The sequence below is a fragment of the Nyctibius grandis genome, chromosome 13, assembly GCF_013368605.1.
Source record: "Nyctibius grandis isolate bNycGra1 chromosome 13, bNycGra1.pri, whole genome shotgun sequence".
In the NCBI taxonomy this organism is placed as follows: Eukaryota; Metazoa; Chordata; class Aves; order Nyctibiiformes; family Nyctibiidae; genus Nyctibius; species Nyctibius grandis.
Window position 1 is genome coordinate 15,398,161 of NC_090670.1, and position 26,242 is coordinate 15,424,402.

The 26,242-nt window shown below is 41.6% G+C and overlaps 1 protein-coding gene across 2 annotated transcripts in view; it reads right to left on the bottom strand.

Annotated features, from left to right (window-relative positions):
* The window catches only part of KIAA1210 (KIAA1210 ortholog), a 59,650-nt gene that overhangs the window by 13,519 nt on the left and 19,889 nt on the right, over positions 1 to 26,242 (bottom strand). For both annotated transcript variants that reach the window (XM_068411983.1, XM_068411982.1), the window contains exons 2-6: positions 15,709 to 15,785; positions 10,594 to 10,762; positions 5,835 to 5,964; positions 3,152 to 3,310; positions 2,026 to 2,091 (exon numbers count right to left, since the gene is read on the bottom strand). In XM_068411983.1, the coding sequence (XP_068268084.1) occupies positions 2,026 to 2,091; positions 3,152 to 3,310; positions 5,835 to 5,964; positions 10,594 to 10,762; positions 15,709 to 15,775 (591 nt within the window). In that variant the 5' untranslated portion in view covers positions 15,776 to 15,785. The remainder of the gene's footprint in view (positions 1 to 2,025; positions 2,092 to 3,151; positions 3,311 to 5,834; positions 5,965 to 10,593; positions 10,763 to 15,708; positions 15,786 to 26,242) is intronic.

Here is a 26,242-nt window from a genome sequence, read left to right on the forward strand (position 1 = left end):
TGCAGCAAGATCAAGACAATAGTAAAATGTAAACCACTACACTGTCTGTAACTTCAGATTGCTTAGGATCAAATCCTCTTTTTCCTTTACTAAATATACAACACTGTTAAATGGAATAACTGGTGCAGATTTCCTGGTGTTTTTCACAATTTTCCTCATCTTTGGGATGAGGTTATTCAGTTTAACAACTTGTGTTCTGCTACCTCAAATCCTGGTATTATATAAATAGTTTCAAAAGCTACAGAAAAAAAATATGGTCATTTAGGAAAGGGTTTTTTATCTTAGATAAATATATTGGCAAGATTTCTGCTAAGCCAAACTGCTGACTAAGAAAAGTATTTGGGTAAAGGAACATACACGATACTGCAGAGAAGCTAGCCAGATTCCTAGTGAGTTGGGGAGAAAAAGGAAGAGTCTTTAAGTGGGGAATTCCATGCAGTATAGAAGAGAGAAAAAAAATTCTGCTGTTCCTGTCTGTCTTTCTCATAGGAGATGAGGTTGTAAGACTGAAAGAGCTCAAAGACTTCAGAACTGGAGAGAAAAGGGCTTTTTGCATTGTAAGGAAAAAACAGTATGCAGTCTTACAAAATGGAGCATGTTAGTCAAAATATAAAACAGGAGATGAGTTAATAAAATGTACATTGAAGTAATGGCAAAATATATACAAGTTATTAAAAATAATTACACTTGGGCCTCTAGAGTTGTGTGACTAGCAGTCTACTATGAGAGGAAGACATTGCTTTGTCTTTCTATACCTAAAGCAAAAGATATAGGAATGATTGAGCTGGAGAGTGTCTGATCTCAATCATGCACAGGAAAGTTGAGCTGGTGTTGCCCAAAGGTTGCTCTCTCCCTTTGAGAAGGCTGGCCAAAGAGAGAGTGAAAGGAAAGCTTCCTTAGCAGTGGGGCTAGCGCCAACTGTTTGACCCTCAAGATGTTGCCCTGGCTGCTTAAGGCCCTCTTCATCAGGAAGGAATCTTCTAGGTACTCTGTTACCTCCCCTTTACTTGTGGGCTATTCTCAGTTTCACATAGCGTTAAATTGAGTTCTCTCTGGTGAGCTTCTCAAACAGGGATTCTGTATGGAGAACCGCAAAGCCTGGGCCAGAATGGCCCGTAGCTGTTCTGGACCCATAAATATTCCCGTTCTTGGCTAAATGGCAGGTTACTTTGCTTATACAATTGCAAGGGCTATCCCATGATCGCATCAGCTCTGTTGGGAGTGGTGGCTGCCTTTGTCACTGGCATTTGAAGACCCCATTGGCATAACTGTGGCCTGACTGGTTTTTCAGACTCTATATTAATGCTTGAGAAAGGCAATATAAGCAAACCTTGCAGGCCTGCCTTGAAAGCATGAGATGGGCAGGAACTCAACTCAGCTTCATGCAGCAGGGACAGTTAAGGTGAAGGTCCCCTAGGCTCCTCTCCAAAAATACGACCTCTGCAAATTTTTCCAAGCTGGTCAAGGAATAGACCGCGTCAGTCTGACAGCAGAACCTGCTGCTGCTAATGGTCACTTATCATCCAAAGAAAACTGCAAATGAACACATTTCCTATGGAATATCTGGCATCAGAAAGGGCTGATCCTGCAATTATTTCCCATGACAAGAGAGATGCAGGGCATTGCTCACAAGCCACTCCTCCCAGGCAGGTGTAATTAAGCTATTACTGCTGTTGGGTATTGGGGCCCTGGGACATGGAAGCGGAATTGAAGTGCTTTGCCTTGTCCAGTTCTCTGTTGTGTAACTTCACAGATTCATACTGTGTCACAGAGCTGACTATGCTGTTCACACAAACCACTTACCAGTAGATTTCTGCCTCTCTTTATTTGGTTCTTACTCAAAACCCTGTGAGAGGTACATTTTCAATATCATTTGCATCACTCTGGACTGTTCATGAATTGCTTGCTAGCACACACTGTACCCACAATAGATTAAAAAAAAAAAAAGATTATTGTACTGGCTCCATACAGACACCACACATGCAGTCTCAAGAAAGTTTATTAGCAGGAAAAGTAGCTATTTACCTGTTCATCTTCACTGTCTGTCCCGCCTAAACTCAAAGAGCTATGACGCTGAACAGGGTTGGAGGACTGTGGGATAAAATAAGGAAGAGGGTAAGTCAAGGGAAGTATCACATTGAATTATCTGGGACTGGACATCCAGTGCTAATTATGAGAAAACACAAGAGGAAAGATAAGGGAAGGGTCACCGTGTCCCTGCCTCACAGAGTAGGTTTCATTTGTTCATTGGGGATCAAACATAAAGTAGGGGAGATTTATCCTGCTATGAGATATGCCATGAAGGTTGATCACGTGAGGCAAGACATTTTATAAAGTTATTGTGGCTTATTGTTTAAAGATCTTCACATTTACAAATGCTCTGAGCATGTGCTCAGTGAAGTCCAAAATCATGCATCTGCTATGAGAAGGCAATTCCTAAGAAAGAAGATAACCCAAACCCCCTCTGAGTCCTGTCAGGACCTGTTCTCCTCAAACTCAGCACTGTAAATTTCCTGTCAATTCAACTAATATTGCCCTAGTTTTGAGCTATTTAATTCCAAAACCAGTAATTGTTGAAGATTCTCTTGCAGGCCTTATTATTTTCATTTTCCTCATTAGCTTTAAAACACCCAAAAACTCTTCCCCTTTCACAGGTGCAGGAAATTGGCAATCTCTCCAGCTCTTTGAAGCTGGAAGACATTGGAAGTTTGTGCAGTGCGAGTACCTCAGCTTGTTCTCAGACTGGAAGTGGAGCAGTCACAATAACACAACAGTCACCCGTGAATAATTCACTTTTTATGCTTTCTGCCATACAGATCTGCCAGAAGAGACTGTCTTGCTTAAAGGCACTGAGAGTTGTCGTATCAACTGAACTTCTCTCCTCTTTCCCTAATGATATAGGTCACAACTGCCCCAGTGCTGGTCTACATAAAAGAATGGAAAATTGTACTCAGAAGGGCTATTTGTAAGGCCACTTCCTAGGTATCCCTCAGAGTGACAAGTCCACAATCCACCTAGGTAATTTCTTCTAGTTCTGGCTGATCTGGACCATCAGATTTTATCACAAGCAAGCAAAAAGGTCCTCCCCTTCTCCAAGCAGATTTTCCTCTTTTCTGTACAGGTGGTCACTAAAGTGACATAATGGTTATACCTTGCTTGGTGAATCTGTCAGAACTTCATGAAGGGTTGAAATTTCAGGGGGGCTTCTAGGTAAACCATCATCTTCAGAAACAGCACCTGCATCTTCCAGTTTCTTTCCAGTTATAACAAGAGGAGGTGATCCAAGTCTGATGGTCTGCTGCAACTGCAGCTGTGGTTGAAAAGAAATTTAGAATACAGACTTTCACAATGGCATTATTTATAGGGGACATTTTGGACACTTTTACCCCAGTTGCTCCCATTACACATGCAGAATCTCTTAGTTAACAGAAATACTTGAAGAAACAGACCATTTACAGAAAATTGCCATTAATAAATTTTTATTTAGTTACATTCATCTAGACCCATCATTAGAACTGGCTTTGGTACAAAATTAAAATCAAAATCAATATCAGTTTTATTCTGTAAGTTACCAAAGACAGAAATGTCACCATTCCAGAATATTTACAGCAGTTTAACTCCGTTTGAATTTAAAACTTTAAAAATTCTACATTTAAGTATTCTTTAAATACTTATGTGTATCCAGATGTCCAAAATAGTCACACAAAGTATTGTCAGTGAGCAGCTCCCAACCCCAGGTTTATGTGGTCAGCTTTCCTTCACAAAGCCCTTCCAAATATTAAGAGCTTGTCACCACCCTCTCCCTCACAAGTAGCTGAGTCCCACTTTTTATACAAAGACAATTTAATTCAATTTCTGGTCCACTCTAATGAGTTGCTTGTTAATTTTCCCCAGCATCACATCCTGGTCTTGTCTACAGCAAGAATGATAATGACAGCCAGGAACAACTTTGTTTGTAAAGGAGTATGGGGATTCTTTTCCAAGACTGCACAAAAGAATGCTCTGGCAGGCCCTGACCCTAGAAAAATAAAACAAAGTCTGTAACCTCACAAGCAGCCAGATGTTCCCTCAAACTAAAAAAGTTCAGATCTCAGGAAACACCATTACTAAAATTCTTGGCTTAAGTCTGTCGGCTGTGTCAAAGCTGGAATAGAAACAAGGTCTGAACAGAAACTTTGTCCTTCAACTAAAAATGTCTCAACTTAGTATTCCCAAGATAAATATTCAGACCTGTTTTTTCTGTTTCTTTGCTTATTAAACCAGATTGAGAAATTCTAGGCGTATTTCTGTGCTCTTCTGCAAGCTATGCACTCATTTATATCTCTGTAAAACAGATCTAAATAGCTGCCATTCTTATTAAGCAAGATTCACTTGGAATGTAATTCCTACAGATTCCACACAGGGTAGCACAATGTCACCCTTTAATCCACCAGTCCTCCAGTTCAAACAGCCTTCTTGCCCTCTTACCCACAAGAATCAAAAAAGTATCACCAACACGATCTGCAAAAGCAGGACTGATGACAAACTGCACAAAGATTGCAATATATGGGCAAAACACAACATACTACTTACCTGTGCATTTCATGGGAAAGAAAATACAGAAAGTCAATTTTGCTTTTCCCTCTTTTCACAACTTCCTATCTTTGATTTATTAAATTTATACATGCAGACAGCAAAGTGTTGTGGGGGAAACTCTGAATTTACAGTCTGTCTTCTACTGGTAGAAGTTAATTTACATTGCTAAGAAAAAAACACCTTTTATTGGTGCTTGGCTTTTATTCTGACAAGAGTCATCAAGCTCACAGAAAAGAGGCTGTCTTTTGTGGCTATAAAAATAGTGCTGGCAGTATTACATTATGATGCAGGATAACGGATGGATGAAGAGAGGGCACAGTGGACTGGAGATAGCATGAAAAGAGCTCTTTTTCCCCAGCAAAGTTCTGTCATATATAAACACGATTTCTCCTGCTACTCCTATTAAAAATACCCTGAATTGAAGCTTAGCCTATTTTGCAGTCTTCTGGAGGAACAAGTCCCTCTGTGCATCTTTTATTACTTAACATGTGATGCAATTGTCTTTTGCAACATGAAGCTCACACTGAGCAAAGGAAGAATTTCAATGGCCTTTAGCTGCCTTATCAATGTTTTGTTTTCAGTCTCTGGAAAAATCTTAAACTTTTATCTCAGTGCTCTGAGCTGGGCAGTTATTTAAATGCAATTAATATAACCAACAGTTGATAAGGGAGCTGTCAAGGAGGGTTCAGTATGTTCCTTGGAAGAAGGAAATGACCTAGCAGAATACAGTATCCTTTGCTGGCAGAGGTCGGAAGAATAATGATATAAATAAAGCTGTCACTAAGAGTGCCCTGACATATCCATCATCCCACACACTTACACAGCTGCTGGTGCTAGCATGTACAGTGAAAACATCATAGCCAGCACTGCCAAAAAGAATAACATATAAATAATCTATAAAGAATAACAGTGTAAGGGACACGCTACAGTATAAATAAATGGCCTTAACCCAAAAGCAGTAGCTATGAAGTAAAGAACGGAAATCCCATTGGAAGAGGACACGCTGATTAAGGGAAGTTTCCAAGAGTCCATGAACTGGATTCATGTCACTCGCACACTATGAGACCTGGGCAAGGCTGAAAGTACCAGGGCTGCTCAAAGAGCTTCCAAGAGGCAGAATAGATCCAAAAGCAGTAAATCTGGCTTTGCACACTTTATAAAACAAAGTCTTAAGGCACACAGCAGAGGAATCAAGCAACCGTTTCCTAGGAGACAGCTAATAGAAAGCAGCACCATGAACAAGGGGAAGATATTCTCACCTGCAAAGTTTTCACTCTTCCAGATATGTTTTCCTGAGACAACATGTCACCTGCCACATTTCCTGGTGCAGACTCAAAAATGAAGACGCTGTCATGGGACAAGGCTTTGTTTCCCATGCTTGCTTTGGGCCTGGGAAGGAAGGAAGAGTGGTCAATGCACTGGGTACAGCCCTCCAACACTTCCCTGCACTACTTCACCAGGGAAGAGGGATCATAAAGAGGCCAGGGTGGGATGCATCTCACTTAACTTCAGATTTCTGCATGTTAGCTGTCTAAAGTAGTCACTGATAGCTCCTTTTATACTCAGAAGGGAGGAAGAAACACTTTTTAGGATGCTGATCAAATGCAGGTGTCCCTTTTCAGATGTACTCAGCATCTGTATTGAACACAAAGGCCAATCTCTGTGGACTAGAGAGGGAGTCCAGGGTTATTAGGTCAGGTGCTGAGATTTAATTGGACGCATGCCACCCTGAGAGATGTCTACAGCACAGAGGGGGGTGACAGGAGTCCCCTGCACTCCTTTGGTGGGAATGTGGCTAGCATGAGACATTCAGGATACAACCTTTGCAGCCTGGTGTGTGTCACACCTGCCAAAGATTGTGGATTATTTTCCCCCTTCTTGCAAATGCGGACAGAAAATGTAATTCTACTACATTAACAAGCTTGATTCAAATCCTCTCAGGTCCAGCATTAAAAACAGTTCTGTTCACCTGTATCATGAACATTGCCAGATCCCAAGCATATTAAAAAATGTACATGGGTCAAGTGTCCATGGCCACAGTTACATACGTATTCGTGGCCAAGTTTAAGTACCCAGGTAAGATACTCCTGCTCTGCTTCTGTGCTCACTGGGTGTTCAGCCCAGTGAAGCACTGTCGAGTTCCCACAACAGCTGTTAACTGAGTTGTAACGAACTGAGATGGATTGGGGTTGGGCTACTAGGTTGTGCAGGGCAAATTTTGCACTTGTGTGGTACGACAAGGAAGGCTCCAAATCTTTTATTCACCAAGTTCCACCAGCATAGGCAAGCACTGTCTGAACATTACTTTGTCCAAAAGACCACAAAGATGGCCTCTACCAGGATTTCATTCTAGCACTTGACTGGAAAACAACAGAGAATACTCTCCTGTTGTTGGCTGCCAGCCTCATAACCCACAAGTAACAAGGATTCCTTGGCTCAGCTGCCAGCAAGCGATGCTCATTGCCTCTGAAAGTTTGACTCTGGGTAACAAGGGATGATTAGGAACAGAATTCTGACAAGGAAAATCCAGTAAGTCTAGCACTCTTCTGCAAGGAAATCAAATAGAAGAGGTCTCTGCTATTTGCCTAACCCCAGATTCTCTCTTTATTTAGAAAAAAGCCCCGAAAGACTGTGAACTTTCATAAAGTAAATACACCATGTAGAAAACTCCAAACAAATGACTCGTTTTTTTCCTCCTGCATCTCCCTTCTTTACATCTCCAGAGACAACATCTCCTTTGTCTGCTTGACTAACCCTCCTGTTGCCCCAAAGCTGTAGTCAATCAGTATACAGTTATGCCAAGTGTCACAGTAGGGCAAAATAATTTTGCACTATGTTTACGTTGTGTTGAAGACAATCTGAGCTCTTTCTCTCACAGCACAGGTCAGAATTCGTGCTTCCTCCCATTATACGTAATAGTTAATGTCTGTGTTAGTTTATAGGACGGCAGTTCTACACACAAGTAAGGCACTTGCCTTATTTCATCATTAGAGTGAATGAAGCCATCCCATCTTTTTGTGTTTCATTTTAGAGTTCTTTTCAGCATGAAAGACACTCTATATGGGCAAGACATAATTATACTGCATTTATAAAGACAGTGTCATGCAACTTTTATTTACTGTAATGTATATTCATTATTAGTTGGCATACTTTATTTACTGCAAAGAATGCATGTGCATTAGGATGCATTAACCTTTTTAGTTTGGGATTTCCTCACTTTCTTTACTTGGAATTCTTTAGCAATAAAAGCTGAGGTTTCCTTGTTCTTGAGACTGCCAGTACAAGATCTGTTTCTTTATTTCTCTCTCTGCATATGTATCATATGTGTTTGCAAGAGAATTACTGTATTTTCTTCTGGCAGCCACAAAAAGAGCATTGGATCACAAACAGAATTAACTGCAGCTTTAGTACAGATGAGTCTCTTATGTGCAAATACACATTCATGTGTAATTCCAGGCAGTGTATTTATATTTGCGCTGAAGCTAAAGATGCACTGTTAGCTAAATCCCCAGATGTTTTAGCCACTGTATCTCCACACTGATTTCCCTATACAAATGCTCAACACATTCCTGTGTAGCAACACTTGAGCTGCCATGACTGAGGAAATGATGGGACTCTACAGCCAGCGATAAAGCCACTCCTAAACTCATCATGTCCTGTGCTATCTTCCACTTCTTATTCCTGCAACCCCACTCCTTTTATTAGTGTCTGAGGTAGGGGGAAGAAAAGCGGTCATTACAAAGACTGGGACAATTTTACATATTGTCCCAGCAATTTTTCCTGCTCAAAGCTTTTTAACTGGAGTAAGACTATTTGGGACCCAACTGTCCTCTACCTAAGGTCTTTTATCCTTTTGATGATACAGACAAGAAGTCATCCATGGCCCATGCTTTAACTTTGCCATCAATGTTTTTCCATTTCCATTCAGAACTCATGCCTCTTGGAAGATAAACAGGCAGTGGCACATAATGCTCCCTCCCCCTTCACAGCTGCCCAATCTCATTGATTCCCTACAGCTCCGTGACATCTGGGCACATCCCTTTGGCTGTTACAAGAAGCATTTGGCTCATCTAGGAGTTTGGTCTCTGGTTAGTATTCAGAAAAGTTAAATTTTAAAAATATTACGTGTTTTTTTTTTTTAAAAAAAAAAAAAAAGAAAACAAGAAAACCAGTGCTTCTGCCTCAAGAACAAACAAACAGCAGCATTGTTCTAGGATTGGGTTTGATATTCCACATGCCAGAAATTGCAAAGCTCAGGGCCCTGCTATAAACCTTTCACAAGTTTTAATTCCACTGGCTTTCAGGATCAGGTTTTCCAAAGGATTATGTTGCTCCATCTCTCTAGGTACTTACAAAGCATGCTTATGCCATGCAGGGTCTGGACATGATACAGTTTTCAAGTAGCACAAACATATCCCCTAATTTTTTGGATAGTCCCTCTAATCCTATCGCCAAGGGAAAAAAAACACAAGGGTTTTACTCACTTCCTGATTTCTGATCTTGCAAAACAGTTCATAATCACTGGGGGATAGTGCTGAGGTAAACAGCAATTGGACTTCAAGTACTTGGTTAAGGGCAAGAGAAAGAATTTGTACCCACACTGCCACTGGATCACACAGCTGATTTTAAGCCAGATCCCTCCTATGGGCTGATGGGGTAAGCTCAGCTGGTCCTAAGCTTTCTGGACTGGGTTAGCCAAGTCACTCTAATTCCCCTTACCCCGGGGCACTGGTTGTGTGGCCACTTACTCTGTTGCTGTTATGTTAACAAACAAAATAAAGAGATTGTTGTTTCATTCCCAGATCACTTCCATGATGCAGTTGCATAAACACAACAGAGAGAGTGGGGAAAGGTGGGGCAAGGAGGAACAAGCACCCATGAGAAAGTAACATTTATAAGCTCTTCCACCAGAAGAAATGCAGTGTCCAGCTCCACCAAATGCCTTATTTCATGACACAAAGCATTTGGCAGCTATGTTGATTTCAGCACGTCCCACTCTAGTCACCTATTCATGCCCTCTGCTAGTGTCACACCTGCCCAATGTCCCCTCCAACAAAACACTACAAACTATAGGATCTGACTGGTGTTTCGTCACACTTTGTTAGTCTGCAGCTCCACAACCCAAGGCCTGGGGTAATCCAAAGAGAGGTCTGGCTGAGTAGCTAACAGGGGAGTATGAGGAGAGTGGGGAGTTGGAAAACATCCAAATTATAGGTTGCCAGATACCGATCCATGACAACCCTGGCGAGAGACATAGCCATGTTCAGAGGGTTGTCCCACACGAGGTGCAGAGACGTGCAATGGAAGTGGTGTGTAGCTTGATGGTCTAAGGTTATCAGTGACGCGGTGCTAGCAGGGCAAGCTAATAGCTTGTATTACACTAACTGAAAAAAGGACAAGTTTTTGAACTAACATCATTAAGGGATCTGAGAATTGCTTTGGACACACCTTAAGGACTTGCAAACCTCACTCACGTGCACAGCCCTTCAGGGGTAGCTGACACAACTAGAGGCCTTCAGTTGTTATCTATACCTAAATGGCTATGTTAAGAAAGTTAAAGCAGCAATCTCATACTGATAATACACGAAAAATACTTCTTTCCCTTTACCCCAGCCATGAGGGAGGGCACCATTTATGCTAAAAGAGAGCAACTCAACTTCACACGTATTCTCTGTACTAGCACTACTCAATCATCACCCTCTGGTAAAGGTGCTGCTGATCAGACCTTCCAGGACAGATTTCAAACACTAAAACCAATCAAAACAATCTGGGCTATCTGCAGCTTTAGACTAAGAAGCTGGATCACCCCTGCCCTGGCTGCCCTCCCCCTCCTCTCCAGCCTGGCTTTTGAAGCACTAGCAAAGAAAGAGGAAATTCCTGGAATTCCTTCATCAGCATTAGGGCTTGTTTTGCACAAACTTGGACAGAGGTTGCTCCTAAGGGGCCAGCTCATGCTTTCATCCCACTGCTGTGAGAGGTCCGCTTTTATTTATTTATTTTCCTTCCCCACCAGCTTACCCAGCCTCCTTCGGTGAATGAAGTGCAGTAGTGTCGAGCACAGAGATGCTGACATCGCTGCTGGACTGGCTAGGTTTTAAGTTACTCTCCCCCCTGGGAGGCAGAGGCTCTTTCCTTTTCTTCTTGGCAAAGAAGTTCTTGAAAGTCTGAAATTTGGATTTTTTCTTTCCTGCAACATGAGAAAAATGAAAGTTTACGGAAGTTGGAGGTGTTGCTTAGCTTGGACAATGTTATCTCTTAAATTCTGGAGGAAGCCTCAAAGCTAGAGCAGCCCATCCAGCTTTAGTCAGCTCCTTTGTAAATAATTCAGTGCTGGAGTCCAGTGAAAGGTGAAGCTGCAGTTCTTACATTTGCTGTTATAAAGCAACACTGGCATTACACTGACAATAGTGGTGCCTACTTAGGTTCCAGTTTATGAAAAATACACCTTATATAGAGCATGTATCTACCTACAACTGAACAGTGATCATGCCAATCATACTTGATATATTTTCAATTTAAAAATTTATGTCAATGTCTAACTCTTACTGTTCTTTAGTTAGTTTGGTTTAGTTCTGGTTTCTCTTTACTCGGTGCTGTAAGGAGACAACACCTGAGGGATATTCAACGTTTGGCAAAAAGACAGAAACTGGCAAAAGAATTTATAAACTCTAAAACCAAAGTATTTGTTTCCACATTAAATCACTGCCCCAAAACAAAATCAACAACTCCTCCAAGGACAATGGAGCAAACTTAAATTAAGACACTGCCCTGCAGGACATGAAACCTCCAAACACAGCAGCCCTAAGAACACAATTAAAAAACTGTTAATCTGATTTCAGATTTTCCATTGTCCAAAGGAAAAGAAATACAAAAAGAAAAAAATAAACCATATGAAACATCACTGACTTCTTTCATTTTTAATAACCTAAGACACTTTAACATTCTTATTTGTATTTTCTTTCAGCACACAAGTGCTACATTTTGTCACTGACCCTTACACTGAGGGGTCAGTTTGGAGTGGTTTGGGACAAACTATTGTACTAAGACCCCAGTGACTGACTTAAATACATATGCAAAGCAATAACATCCCTGCATATCTGGGCCAAATTCATTGTTCAATTAATAGTTTACAGCAGTTGGCATAATAAATGCCCACAGCTGGAGGATTCCTTCATAAGCAAGGCATTATTTCAACACAATTATTGTCTTCTCCCAGCAATGATTTAGTCGGCGATGCTGTCTCAACGTGTGCCCTGTACGTGCAGGGATCTCTGCCAACGGGCCTTATCTGGGCTGAAACTGTGCCACCGCACAGCTGCATCAGACAGTAGCCACTTTGAGAAATAAACAATGATACTGAGATCTACTCACCCTCTCTCCTCCCTGCTCTCAAGACCAGTGCCAGCACCATGCATCAGGACATACAAGGATGCTGCTACACAGTCCAGCACGGACTGATGAAACAGCTACCTCTCTGCAGAGCAGTAGCAGTCAGGGAAGACCTGCACGTTGCTTTTTGAGTGACTTGGGCTGTCACTGTGACCAAATTATCTTTCAAACCATGTAGAGCAAAACTATCAATGGAGTCACACTCATCTGAATAATAATGGGCTGTGGCACTCCTATGGAGGGTTTATCACTGGAAGACTTTTTTATCTTCCAGTGCTGCTTATCAGGCAATAAGTGAATGAGACAGTCACAAAAAACACACAGGTTACATTGCCAGCCCCAGACTACAGAGCTGACGCCAAGGCTTTTGGATTTGTTAAGACTCTCATGGGCCTCAATGAGTTTCATGCTGTGCCCATAGCAAGAAGTGGTAAGAGAAGACAGGTCACACAGCAACTGGAAGACCATAGTGCCTCTCAAATAAAACAAGTGTGTTGAGTGTCCTTCAGGGAGTCAGCAATTAGACAACGTGTATGGTATTCTCCCAGGAAACTTGCCAAAGCTGAGTTCATTTATTTTAGATGACCAAAACAAAAAATTAAAAAGTTTTATGAAAGCGGTGCCCCAAAATTACCAATTCAGCAATGTCTGCTAACACAGTCCCATGACTCAAAGAACAAAATGGCAGACTTTGCTACGTGCAGAGAGCTCTGCAACTTAAAGGCAGTCTAAATGAAAACCAAGAGGGTTGGTCAGCTGACAGTGCTACAGGCAAAAAGCAAGTTCTATTCTAGTGCAAGTATTACTGATGAGCTTAATTAGATGCTGGTATTTCCAGAGAACCAGGGGAATGTTTAAATAAAAAAAAAAAAAAACAAACAAAACAAACAAACAAAAAAAACCCAAACCAAACCAAAAACCCACAACACAATAACAACAAAAAAAGAAGTGATCCTAAGGACATTTAAGAGAAACAGACCTAAGTCCTACAACAAAGGACAACATTGCCAAGGTACTACTCCAAATACTTGTTTAGCTCAGAAGCGGTGCTAACTTTAGAATGGAGCCCATGGAAAGGATTTGCAAACACTGCCCATGAGTAAACCTCAGCTGGCATGGGACAACACGTGGGTATCATTGAGCAACAGAAAGTCCTCTGATGCAGGCACATCAGCTACTTCAGTGCCTTCTCTAGCCTCTAATTTATTACTGATGTGCAGGGCACACCCCCTCCAGCAATAATTCCTCTTCAGCTGCAGTCTGCTCAGCTGCATGCCTTCAGCTGTTTCAGATGAATGAGAAAACAGTAAGTTTCTCTGCAGTTCCAGAAGATGGGCACTTGCCATATTATTACGCAAAAAAAAAAGATAAAATCCCTACTAGACACTTAGTGCTGCACACAGATGAGAACTGTGGGATTGCTCCATGTGACAGCATTTGGCAATAAAGACACAGTTCAGAAAGATGGTGTTCATATTCATTTCCTCCTGCGAACACTTGTGCGCTGGATTCGCACACCGTTAAAAGGATGCCACATTTAATTTAAAAGTGCCTACACTTCAGTGCACTGTGAAGTAGCCCAACATATCACTAAATTGGTAGAGTGCTCTATGATACTTGAACTAATAATATACAAGAGGATCTTATTACTTAAAATGGGAAAAATTCATTGCATAACAAAAATCCAGTCAAAGCAAAGAGAGAAAATCCAAGCTCAGACAACCAGGCCTATTTCCCCTTCTTCTACTGATGAATAATGACTCAGGATTTTTGAATTTGTATAGTTACCAATCTTCCATTTTATAGGATTAAAAATAAAAGATTACATTTAAAGGCTACTGTCCTGAAAAGCAAAAGCCTTCCCAAAAATCAGTTGCTTATGCAAACTATGATTTAGCCCACTAAAACAGAAAAGGAGCAGGAGTAAGAATTTTGCTTTCTCTGTTAAGTTTGTTTATTCTGTATTTTTACTGTTTATGTACTACCTATTTCATTGTTTCTCCTGTGCACAGAATTAATGCATGTCTTTCTGCTCTTTGCATGGTTCTTCCCTATAACAAGATAGAAGAGAAAAAGATGCTTTATCCAGCGCCAAACTGAGAGTGTAAAAAGCATAGAGAACATCTGATTTGGGAGCTCAATTATCATATTTAAAATGAACAGTTAATTTTGGGTTCTTCTATGCTCTCTGACTTCCTAAGGCATGTTCAGGATACGTTTTCCATTTTTTCCTCAAATCCAAGGACTAGAACTTTCACTAATAAAAACACATGATTAAAAAAACCATGGACAAGATTGTCAGAAAATACCATGATTCTAGCTTCATAAAAAATATCTGATATTGCTAGAAAGGCAATTAAATGATGGAATTTGGTAAGGCTAACATCGAGTGCTGACAGTTTTTGGACAGTGACCTGGTTACTGCCATCAAGAAGGAGCAGCATGCACTGGAAGCCCTCTACTACTAGTCAGACAACAAGGTAAACCTCAAGAAATTAATCTAGTTGACTAGATGGTGAAGGCTGGGAATTTTAGCCTCCTAGAGCCTTTACATCAGAAGCCAATTAAAGCTATGAAGAAGAAGAGGTGAGGCAATCCTACATTACATGGGAAGTAAACAGAAGAACCTAAAATGGCTTTATCCAGGTCAACTGTCTCTTGAATACTTCAGCAATAGCACAGCAGCCTTTAACTTTTTAAAAATTTTGTTCCAGTTAGAGACAAAAATATTCCTGGTGATTTTAGAGACAACACTTAAGACAGCAAGCCATCTCGTGCCTTCCCTGTCACCCGAGTCAGAATTTGATCCATTTTCTGAATGTTCTCGTGAAGCCGAGTACAAAATTTGCAAGCGTGTGTTTCAGACAAGTTCACCAGTGTGCCACGGATAGCACTGGACTATGTGAGAAACCAGCCGCTGCTGAGCATCCATCTTTAGGCTTTCTTCACCCCTGTCTATCTGCCAGGCAGAGTTCAACTAACTGTCCCTTTGCCATTTGCTTCTCTCCTCTACCCATATTCTGATGGTGGCAAATGTATTTCTAAAGGATAAAGCAAGACAACCTTTGAAACACAAACATTTAAGATGATTGCGAGACATTAGCCAAAGAAAAGAAAAAAAAAAAAAAAAAATCAAGTGATACGACAGCCACTTCTCCTGAAACGCCTCAGCCATGATGCTGTTCTTCATATCCACCTATCTCCTCAAGAACAGTCTGAACACTGTCAAAGGGGATTTCCTTTAATTAAGACAACTCTTTGACATAAGGAAGATATTTTCCTTTCTTGCGTATTATTCCATTCCCTCATGGCTGTTTGCATCAGCCCATGCCACTAGATTAAAGAATAAGTAACAAATGGTTGTCTGTGGCCAGCAGCAGAGAATGAGGCTGCAGTGGGGGTACTGATACAGCTCCCACAGACAGAGGCTGGCTAACAGGCTCAGCTCCCAGCTCTGTAGGATCCATCAAAGCAGGCACAACAATCAGTCCTTCAAGCTCTAACGTCCTGTTTTTGAAAACTGAAGCCAGAATTGGAAAAGAATATCCTCCATCAGGTTACGACCCTCTAGTACTGCACATTAAAAGATCCTTCTCATATTGCCAGCTGACAAAACCGCACAGAATTATTTTTATACTAAAAAAAACCAAAACACTGCAAAACAAGTCACTACAGCCCCCCCAACCTGAAGAAAATAAATCTTGACTTCCAAATCAGCTATACATTTGGAGAACAACTGCTTACCTGTGCACTCTTCAACTGTCTCTCCTGTTTCAGGTGACTGTGTGACCTCCGTTGGCCCCGTAGCCATGATATAGTCACTGAAATAGAGATGAAAGGATTAGTTAAATTTTAGTCCACCTTCCCAGCAGAATATGGTCCCACCCAGCACAAAGAAAGAATGGATCCTTTCTGAAACTGCATACCCAAGTGTTTATCACAAACATGGCTTGCACACTTTTTTTGCACTTGGGCCACAGAACTTTTCCTCATTTTTCAGTAACACTTATTTCTCCAGCCAAAACTAACAAACCAGTCTAATTTCTTGCCAGTACCTCTCTCCTTTTAGGCAACCAGGATCAAAGTTTGCATTAACGAAAGATGTCATTAAACTTGCTCAGCAAAGACCGTAATGCTTCCCAGTCTCAGAATAATGAACCTTTACAATTGCTCTTTGCTACAGAGTGACAGTTCCATGCTACTGTAAAAAACATCTTGATTAAGTGCTCTGCTGCTGAGGGTTCATGTATTAGAGTGTCCTCACGGCAGGCACCAGGATAATCCGTCAGCATTATTAAAATTAGTTAAGCATCAGCATGGAAGCATCATCCTAGGCTATGCTACATTTGTGGAAACCAATAGATCAAATTTATTTTGGATCCAGTGCAATCAGCTTTTAGCCACAAGCTTTGAAACCTTATCGCAAGCAGGGCTATTGATCAACCAAATTAGCTGACGGCATCATCTTCCTCCCTGATGAAAACAAAAGTTCAGCCTAGTTTTAAGATCATTCAATGTTAACTGGCTCCACTTTGTATTTTCCAAGACTCCTAAATGGGTGTCTGTCAGAGACAAAGGAATTGAGCAGCAGACCACAAGAGTTACAGTACAAATGTCAAGCAACAATGGAAATGTGACAGTTTAGCAGGGCAGCTCATAAATACTCTCCTTTGTTATGGAAGATGTCTAGGTGATACATTTACATGGTTAGCAGCTCCAATATGCTGTGTCGGGACTTAAAGAGTTAAGAAATATTTACAAACAAATGAAAATAACCCAAAGCAAATCCTGCTCCCTTTTCTGCATAGACCTCATTTAACAATTTTCCACCTCAAAGTGGTATAACAATACTGCCCAGTTAAGTACCTCAACAGCAAGCAAGATTATGATTCTATACTAATTTGGCCAATCAGTAAACTATCCTATGTCTTCTGTATCACCCACACATTCTATAACCTGTCATGCCCAAAAGCACTGGGACTTTCCTACGAGCCCACGTCTTCAGATAACCTTAAAAATAAGGTGCACAACATCAGAGGCAGAGGCGATGGGACTGTAAAAACACAGAAACGCAAACTGCCATGCTGCTGAACTGCACGTAGAAATGGAGGAGACAGACTGCAGTTCTCTTGTTTTATACCAGATCGTCTGTGAGCAGTGAACACAGCAGTGCATTAACAGGCTGTTGTTCCAAACAATCTCAAATCAACTTGCTAAAAAATCAATGAATAAGTCATTGCAGTGACCAGGACTGATTATATCTTTTCTAAATAAGATGATTTTGAAACAATTGTTAGACAATATTGAGAAGCAACAAAAAAACAGGACTTTTAAGATTTTCCCTTTTGGATGATCATAACCATTCAACTCTCCTCCTTTTTTTCCCCATGTCTCATCAATTATCCATGAAAATGTCTGCATTTCCTGCATACTTTGATTAAAGTGGTCATCAGCAGACTTTCTCAGACTCTTTCTCTGTATTAAAATGAAATTCATTTCCAGCTTTCCCACTCAACTTTATGCACCACGCATATTGATTATGTTAGATTTTTCTTGAGGGAAAGGGAAATGTATTTGAAATAAAACATAAAGAAAGCACTCAACAAATCTACAAGGACAAACTGGCAAGTCCCCAGACTTGAGCTTATTTTCACAGAATGTAAGTGGGCCTGACATTTGGTTCACTTAGACCTCCAACTTCTCCTTTATCCACCTTCAATAAAATCAAAGCAAGCAAAAATGCTGCTTTCAGATCCAGCTTTGTTTTCGCTGGCTCTACATTTATTTAAATTACTCGATCATTTCAGCTGCTTACTCAGAATCCTTCCAGCCTTCGGAGATATTTTGACTGTAGTGTTTATTACAACTGCAAGCATTTATTTCCAATTAGTACATCTTTTATACAAGTAGAATTATAATTGCAAAGCAGTTCAGCTCTGAGGGAGTCTCTTCACAGTCAAATCAGCTCCTGCGTTAATTTGATTTTATAGCTGAGTTCTCTGGGGCATATGGAGCTCAAGTGTCAATTGCAAGGGTGCAGCGGTTGTTTGCAAATGTGCCCCTTTCAGGACCTAATGGTTTGGTGCCTTTGTATACCTCAGCACAGTATCATCTTTTTCCAGTGAACTGAACAGCGAGTTGAGGTGAGGGAAACTATCACAGATTTTTCCAAGCTTTAAACTAGCAAGTATTTAAATGACAAGGAAAAAAAAAAAAAATTACAGCAAAGTGTAAGTTCCATCATTAAAAGCTTGATGACATACCTGAAGGAAAGTTAGCAATTAGACAACACTTAGACTTCAAATTCTGGTGGCAGAGAGTTGTACTTTACAGAGAACAGCTAGCAAATGTTCCGAGCAACAAACCCTAGCCTGGGGATCAATGTAATGGAGAAAAAAAGGACAAAAACCCATCAATACAAACACACGTGAATACACAGGCATTAACTGATCGAACCTTCACATATTCACCACTTCCAGGCCTAATGACAGCTGACAGACGCAGGGTCAGGGTGTATCAATAATGTGTAGGTTCAGTTCAATCAGCTGTACTAACCACGTGCACCCTGTGAGCTTTCCCAGAGCATTACGCCATTAGAGGCAAAGTTTTGAACAAATACTTTATGCGTATTGATTTTTAGTGATAAAAATATCAGGTTAAATAAATGGCCTTTTGGAGCAGTATTTCTGATCCTCTCCAGGCTAGGAGATGCTAGAGGACAGCTGGGAGAAGGAGCTCACAGAGGGATGAAGGAGACTTTCCTCAGAGGGGGAGCAGTCAAGGCAGAGCAGTGACAGATTCATAGCTACGGCCGGCCAAGGTGGTGGTAGAGCTGTCAAGTCCCAACTACTGTTTGCTTCCCACTAGAAGTGGAACAGTGGGCACATTTCCCCAGTCTACAACTTTCTAATCATGTTCTCAATCCTCTCTCAAACAGCATTTGCAATCCCTGCATATGCACAGGCCTCCCGCTGCAGAGGTACAGTACAAACAAGATGCTGAGACTCCGCTAGACTCCTTAAAAGCCAGGCCTGCCCCTGCCCAGTAAGCCCACTGCAGCAATTTCTGTGTAAGGCCACAGAAAAGACCGAAAGCTTACTGAGAGCAGCCAGGATTGACTACACGGTGTTCACCTCTCCTCGCACAGGGTGATGGGCTGAATTATTACACCTATGAATTAATGAATTACTTGCAAACAGTGAAGTGACTTCCTATACAGATGCAATCACAACAATAAACTTGACATTACTAGACCTTATTTGCATTGCCAGGCTGTATTTTAAAGCAATAAAACTCCTACAAAGTCACAGGGCTTGCTCTACTTTCAAAGCAGGCAATGGGACCTAGTTAGCAATCATCACTACCCTCACCCGGTTTGATGGTTCAGATCTAGGCTCCCTGCTATCCTGTACAAAACTTCCATTAATAACCCTACTGTGTTGCATTCACTTGGAGCTCTTCAACTCATTAAAGGAACTAATGAGTCTTAAGAGAAAAACGAAATCTCCAGGAACAGGAGAAATATCCTTGTTTCCCTTTTACAAACTGTGGCGACTGGACAGATATTTGGAGTGCTCTATGGGAGGGCAGCGATAGGGCAAAAGAAACAAAGTCCCAGGGTGGTGTTCAGACCATTCCCTTTTCCCAGCTGAGTACATTACTGAATATGTACATCATACGGGGGGGATGCTAAAAGAAGAAAAGACAATTCCCTTTCAAGCTCTCAGGGTGCACATGGTTTGTGTATTTAAGGACTCCTGGGAAGTTAACATTGTACAGGACTCAAGTTTCCTGAATTTAACAAAGGCCCAAGACAAACAGAAACGCTTTCTGCTCAGCCTCAGAAAAGGGACACAGCCTTCTTGCTGTATCTCCAGTGGAGCAGAAGACGGGAGACTGCACAGCAAGCAAGTTCCTACCCCACCTTTAGCATTTCTTCAGCTTCAGTCCCATGCTTTTGTGTAAGCATTCCGGAAGGTCTTATGACAGAGAGATCAAAGGAGATGCTGAACCCTTAACAGCCTCTTTCCTATCAAATAAATGCTTGAGGAAATAAAGACTCAAGAATACCAGGCTCTGCATTCAGTTAGCATCTTCATAGCCTATAGAATACAGACAATGGCAAGCAGCCAAGAGAAAGAGGTGAAATTTTTGCCTGGAGCTTTTAAAGACCAATTTCCTTCATGCTACAAAAATTATTTGAAATCAAACTTATGCTCCAGATTTCAGGACACACACTTTGCACAGCAAGATGGATCAGCATAGGGATATGCATGCCCCTCATCTGGTCCTCTAGGCCACCACCCTGCAGCCAGCCTCCCCCCAGAACACACTTCAAGCTACTGCAGGACCTCAGAGAAAGCCCCTCTATTCCTCCTGAGCACCGAGTTTCAAAAAAACACAGAATGCAGGATGGTTTAATATTCAGATTACATTCTGCAGCAAAAGGTGACTGACAGGTTAAATTTTCACTCTTGTTATTAAAGTACATTACAGGACTTTGTTCTGACAAAATGTGGTTGATTGCTTTCCTCTCTGGGATCCTACAAGCTAACTATCAATGAACTCATTAATCCAATGACAGTAAATGAAGTAAAGTTTACCCTCTGCAACTCCACGGAACAGGATTTTCAGAGTCAATCATGAAGCAATAGCAGAGCCAGCAAAATTTCTATTCAATTTTCACATCCCTTGAGCATATCAGAAACTCAACAAACACAGCTCCCTTTGCGCTCCATGCCATGAGCCGAGCAAACTGCACTTCAAGGTCCACGTTCAGGAACATGCTGAATAGTGTGGGATCCCACAAATAATTTTGCTGAAACAGGGTACGACCAAACTGAAAGCAGGAAGTGGAATCTGACCTTGCACAGCTGATCCCATTGTACTCTTCTACAGTGTAGTGTTTCTAGGATGAAATTGCCAGGTTTATTTGCCAGCCCCGAGCTGGAATATCCCTTGCCAGACCATGACTGTTTTAGGAAGGCATAAGAGAATAGCACAAACAGCAGTTTACATTAGGACTCTTGCTACTGCCTCCACTGATAATAGTGAGGGGAAGAGTTTACAAAGTTGCTCTTGTAATTTCCACAGAAGGCCGGAGAGTTTAAGCAAGTTTAAGGTCCTTTTCCAAGGATCACAAAGAATACAGCAATAGTAGCAATCAGGAAGTCTGGATAAGCAACTACATAATATTTAATATCAATAAAATACTCTCCCAGGATCAAGTAGGGGGTCATAATTTCCTATAGCAACAGACAACATTCAGCTCCTACCCTTGACGAGATATCCAGAGCAAACAACCATTCACACAGAGAGATGTATTCACAGCTTCCACACTTTGCATTCAGACAACCTCCCCTCACCGCCCTCTGTCCCCACACCTTGGCTTCTCAAAGAAGGTCCCAATGCACTGAACTGTCTTTACCTACAATCTGCTTTGAGAAGCATCTGTCTGACAGTGATTCTGAAGGATTTCTGCTATTCAGCAGTGCCTGAAGCATTATGTGCTGCCCTCCTAGCGAGTGTGTGTGTAACACTAATGGAAAGCAGCTGGTGGGCTGAAGCTGACTTAAAAAAAAAAGTAACAGGAGGAAATGCCTTTCATACAGTCACACAGGCTCAGTCTGTAATTGTGTGAGAAGCCAAGAGGATAAGAAGGGGGAAGGGCAAACGAGACAAAAACATTCATAAGCTACTACAGAAAAGAGTGGAAATGCACTCTGTTACCAGTCCAGGAACAGAGTAAATGCCTCTGTCCCCTGCATCCTGCCCCTTCTCCACAGACTGCTCCCTCTCAGCAGTTATGCCATTTGCTAAATCACTGCGGAACATAGAGACGTGACTGCAGCACACATACACAGACCTGTGTTACCTTAAACCTGAGGCAGGTACCAGTAGCAGCTGTAAGTCTGTGCTCAGCTCGAGAGGCCAAACTGAAGTCCAAGCTACCACAGCTTTGCAATACTTGGCACCCACGCCAGACAGATTAACCTGTTTTGGACATGCCATTTCAAGCTGCCCTCATACACCTAATTACTCTGCAGTGCTTATTAGCATGACCTTGTGTAGTTGCTGTTAGTGCCAGGATCTCCACTGCAAGTTTGTATCTGCTCAGACAATAGAGCAAATACATACCTGTCTGCCAAAAGCCAAGTGAAATGTTTCTGAATAGCCCATCCCTGATAATAATTTATCACATAGTTTTTTCAGTGCATTTTCTGGTCTGCACCAATCAGGAGAAATGTGACAGAACTTTGCTCAAACCAAGACTGGCACTAACACTGTCATGATCTAAGCACGCACAAGAGCTCAGCCAATATTTTGGGCCCAGGCTGCCTCCATTTTAAAGGAATGTACATTAAATGACCTGGTTGAATTGCACTATTTGGCATTAGCATAGGAATAAGTCAGTGCTTTTCCCATGTAGTAATTCTTTTTCTTTACGCTACCACACTGGGGAAATTTCAGGAAACAGCTGGAATGAGGATCTTCTTCCAGTCTTCCTAAAAAGAAGTAAAAGAAGCAGCAGAGTCATCCAGCAACCGTGCTAAGGAGCTAGTACATCGCCAGCAGAAGGAGAAGCTCTCAGATCTACTTGACATGGATACATCGGGAGTAGTTGGGAAGGAGGGGGAACACGCATTTAAAAATCAACAAGGATGGAACCAAAGGCTGCCTTTGCCAGTTAGGGAGCTACACCCAGTAAGCATTACTGCCTTTGAAAACAGTTTCAAGAGCAAAGCAACAGGAAACGTCAAGCCTCACTAAACAGCAGACATGCCTCACGCTAGCAGAGTCAAGATGTCAGTCAAATAATGGGAATAAAAGTAAAGCTTGCTGTCTCTGCCTCTTCACGTGGCAAATTCAACAAATATGCATAATCTTCCATCGCAGACCTGGGTAGTGGACATATTTGGCCACTGTTTTCTAGCTTGTGTGTGTGCTTTTTACCCGCTCTCCAAACTCCTAATTAATTTTCTTCTACCTGTGGCCTCCCAGCATAAAGTTAGATGACTGATATCTGACCTGTGATGTGCAGAGCCCTGCGAGTCCACGGGCTGCTTCGTGGGGATCAGCAAAAGGTAGCTAAGGAAAGAGTTTACTGTCAGCTGGCTTCAACATGCGCTACAGGGGCTTGAAAAACCACATGTCTTGAAAAACTCCATGGAAACTGCCAATATCTGCAAACTGTGAAGGTGACAATTATTAGTTTAGACAGTGAAATCTTTGAGACAGAGCTCATCTTTTAAACATATCCTAGCAGATGGAGACTACTGCAGTGGGACTTGGGAGAATTGGCTGATTTTCCTGGCTCTATCACTGGATAACAGGGCAAATTACTGGATTGCTGACAGTAGCCGAGTTAGTTATTGCTCAGCCTTGAGTTTCTTTAGCTGTGGAATCGAGATGGACACACTGAACGTCTGGAAAGCTTAACAAGCCCTGTGGAGGAGCTAAGCACTACCTCCGCTGTGGGAGGCCAGCGTGCTGGAATCGTACCAATTGACACTGCTATCAAGTGCTACCACTACACAAAAGATAAATAAAAACCATAAAATTTCGCAAGAGTAGCCTGCATATCTGCCATGCTCCTGCATTTGAGTCTCACACTGATTTCCAAGATCTTATTCTCACAAATTGTGAAGAATCATTATATCCTGGGCCTGAAACAAAGAGTCTGGAGACATTTTTACTAAATATTCCTGAATATTGCAGGGAAAATGAGGCTAAAACAATAGTGAGCCAAATGCCAGAACTGAAACATGGGACTTCAGGCTATGTCTAAAGCTTTTTTTTTTAAGGTGTGTCCAAAACAGTCACTTATCCCTCAATTTGCGGGTTAAAGAACAGCTTAAGGATGGGAAAAAATAGAAAAAAAATCTTCAGATAGATCAAACTTCCCAGGAAACATTTCTTCCAAGAGAAGATAATATAGGTATTTAATGCCCAAAAATTCAAAGTGCACTGAAAAAAAGGAGAGGCTAACAGAAATTTCCAGGATGAACTGTGTTACAAATTTTCACTCTAAAGATCAAACTGTCATAAAAACAGTCAGCCACCTTTTGGCTATAAGAGAGCAAATAAAATGCAGGCTTTGTGGTCTCAGAGGCTGCCTTTGGCAGGAAGCTCAGGAAATCTCCCTTCATGTGAAGTCCCAAAACCTACTTGGGGCAACACATACAAAAACAAAAACAAGGCCAGCTCCCTCCGATGTTGAAACATACTGTGTGTGGCTGGCTAAACCCCCTGAGTTCCCACTGCCCGTGGGTATCTCTGGAATTCAGACCCCATTTTGGCTGCTGATCAAGGAAGGCCAAGGGGTTTGAGGGTCTCCTTTCTTTTGCTCTAAAGGAAACCTCCTGCTGTCCCTGCCTTTCTCTCCTGGCTGCTCTCTCTGGACCCTCAAGCTAGGTAGCTTCTGAAGTACACTCAGTCTTGAAGCACAAGGCAAACTGTTAGAGCCAAGGGAGATCATGCATGTGCTTAAAGGAGTCCCTGAGCCATTTCTGTCCCAAGGGCATCAGCTGACTTTTCTTTTTAGTATGAGCAACCACTAAAAAGGGATCCTACTTCTCTGGGATTCTGGACACAAATACCTCTCTAAAATAGGATCATCTAAAATAAGATTATCTGAGCTAATGCTATTCTGCACCAACAGAATATCAAGCTGTATTCAACTGTGTTTTGAAGAAGGTGGTATGGTAGCAATAGGGAGCAGAGAGGGTACATGACAGCAGAAAAACCCAGGAGGGTGACACCAAAGACAACAAGAGCTGCAAGACTGGGCACTGACCAGTAGGCATTGGGGGGCTGGAATCAGATGGGGACAGAAATTCTGTAAGGCCTTCACAGGCCAAGGCTGCAAGAAAGGAAGCAATAAGACAATTTGCATTTTTTGAAGGAAAGCAATGAAATTTCAACTTCTGGAACATTCTTTTCACTAAGCTGAGATGATGGAAAAGAGTTTGAGTGCTAGAGTGAACCAGCAAACAATTCCTCTGCACCTCTGTCAGATCTGTATTTTCCCAAGTACACAGACAGCTTGATGATTAATGTGACATCTGCATCATAAGTCTGAGCTAGAGCATTCAAATACATCCCATTTGCATCTGAACTACTGTGTGGATCAGAACTGTGTTGTTAGATGAGTGATACTTACAAGCCCTGGCAAAAACGCACAGTTACATATTTCTGAGAATGAATAAGCATAAATGAATTCATAACGAATAAAAGTCAAACATTTAGTTCCCTTATTAGCACCAGATCCTTGAAACTCGGAGGCCAAAAGAAATAACCACCACAAAAATCTCAAGCTGGAATGCCGCCTTAGCTCTGGCTGGCTGGTCAAAAAGCAAAGTCAGGCAGCTTTGTCTGCACAGCCAAGTTACCCTGCTCTGACTGAGAGTGCCACAACCCCCTCACACAGTCACAAAGGTACCAACATGCTATAGCATGGTGACAGGATACGACAGACCACAGAACACCTTGGTACCTGTACACCAATATGAATGCAACAGCACACACTGGTATAATGATACAGTTAAAAAAATTAATAATGATGTGTGTGGCCCAGGTCTCAGCTTTTTCACGTACATTGTGTTGGAAATGTTGAGCTGTTAGCACAACCCTGACTGTTAACGCAGTGATGAACAGCGACAGCTCAGCATCTGCAAGCCAAATCAGACAGGATATTAACTGACCGACTTTTTTTTTGTTTAAACAGTGACTCCCACAATGGAGCCTCAGAGGGCCACCTGATAACTTGATACAAATAATTATGAATAATATAACAAGATAAAAAAAAAAGTCTGGAGTTAGTATTTCTTGTATTCAAAACACTACTTAAAAACTCCTTGATCCATAATAGTTTTACCAACCTTGAAACTACAGCAGATCTAATGCAGAACTATAAGCTTGGATCACATTAGAGTAGAGCACCTTGTGCTCAACTGTTTTCTTACAGGAGTAACCCTTAGGAGAAATTTGGGGGGGAAAAAATCAACCTTGGAATTACCTTGGGGTTTTTTTCCTGTTTCCCCACAGACAGACTTATCTCAGATTTTCCCAAGTTTGGCTGCTAATCAGCTCTCGCTGCCCTACACCAGCTCAGGCAGGTTATCTACTGGAAGTACAGCTTAGACCTACTACATTTTTGTCCTACATATCTATAGTCAGATTTCAGTTTTTAAAGCCAATTCTAGGCCTTCACATCACAGCTATTAAACTTTCTAGACCTCTGTACAAGGAGGAAATGACAAATTAATCTCTCCAGTTG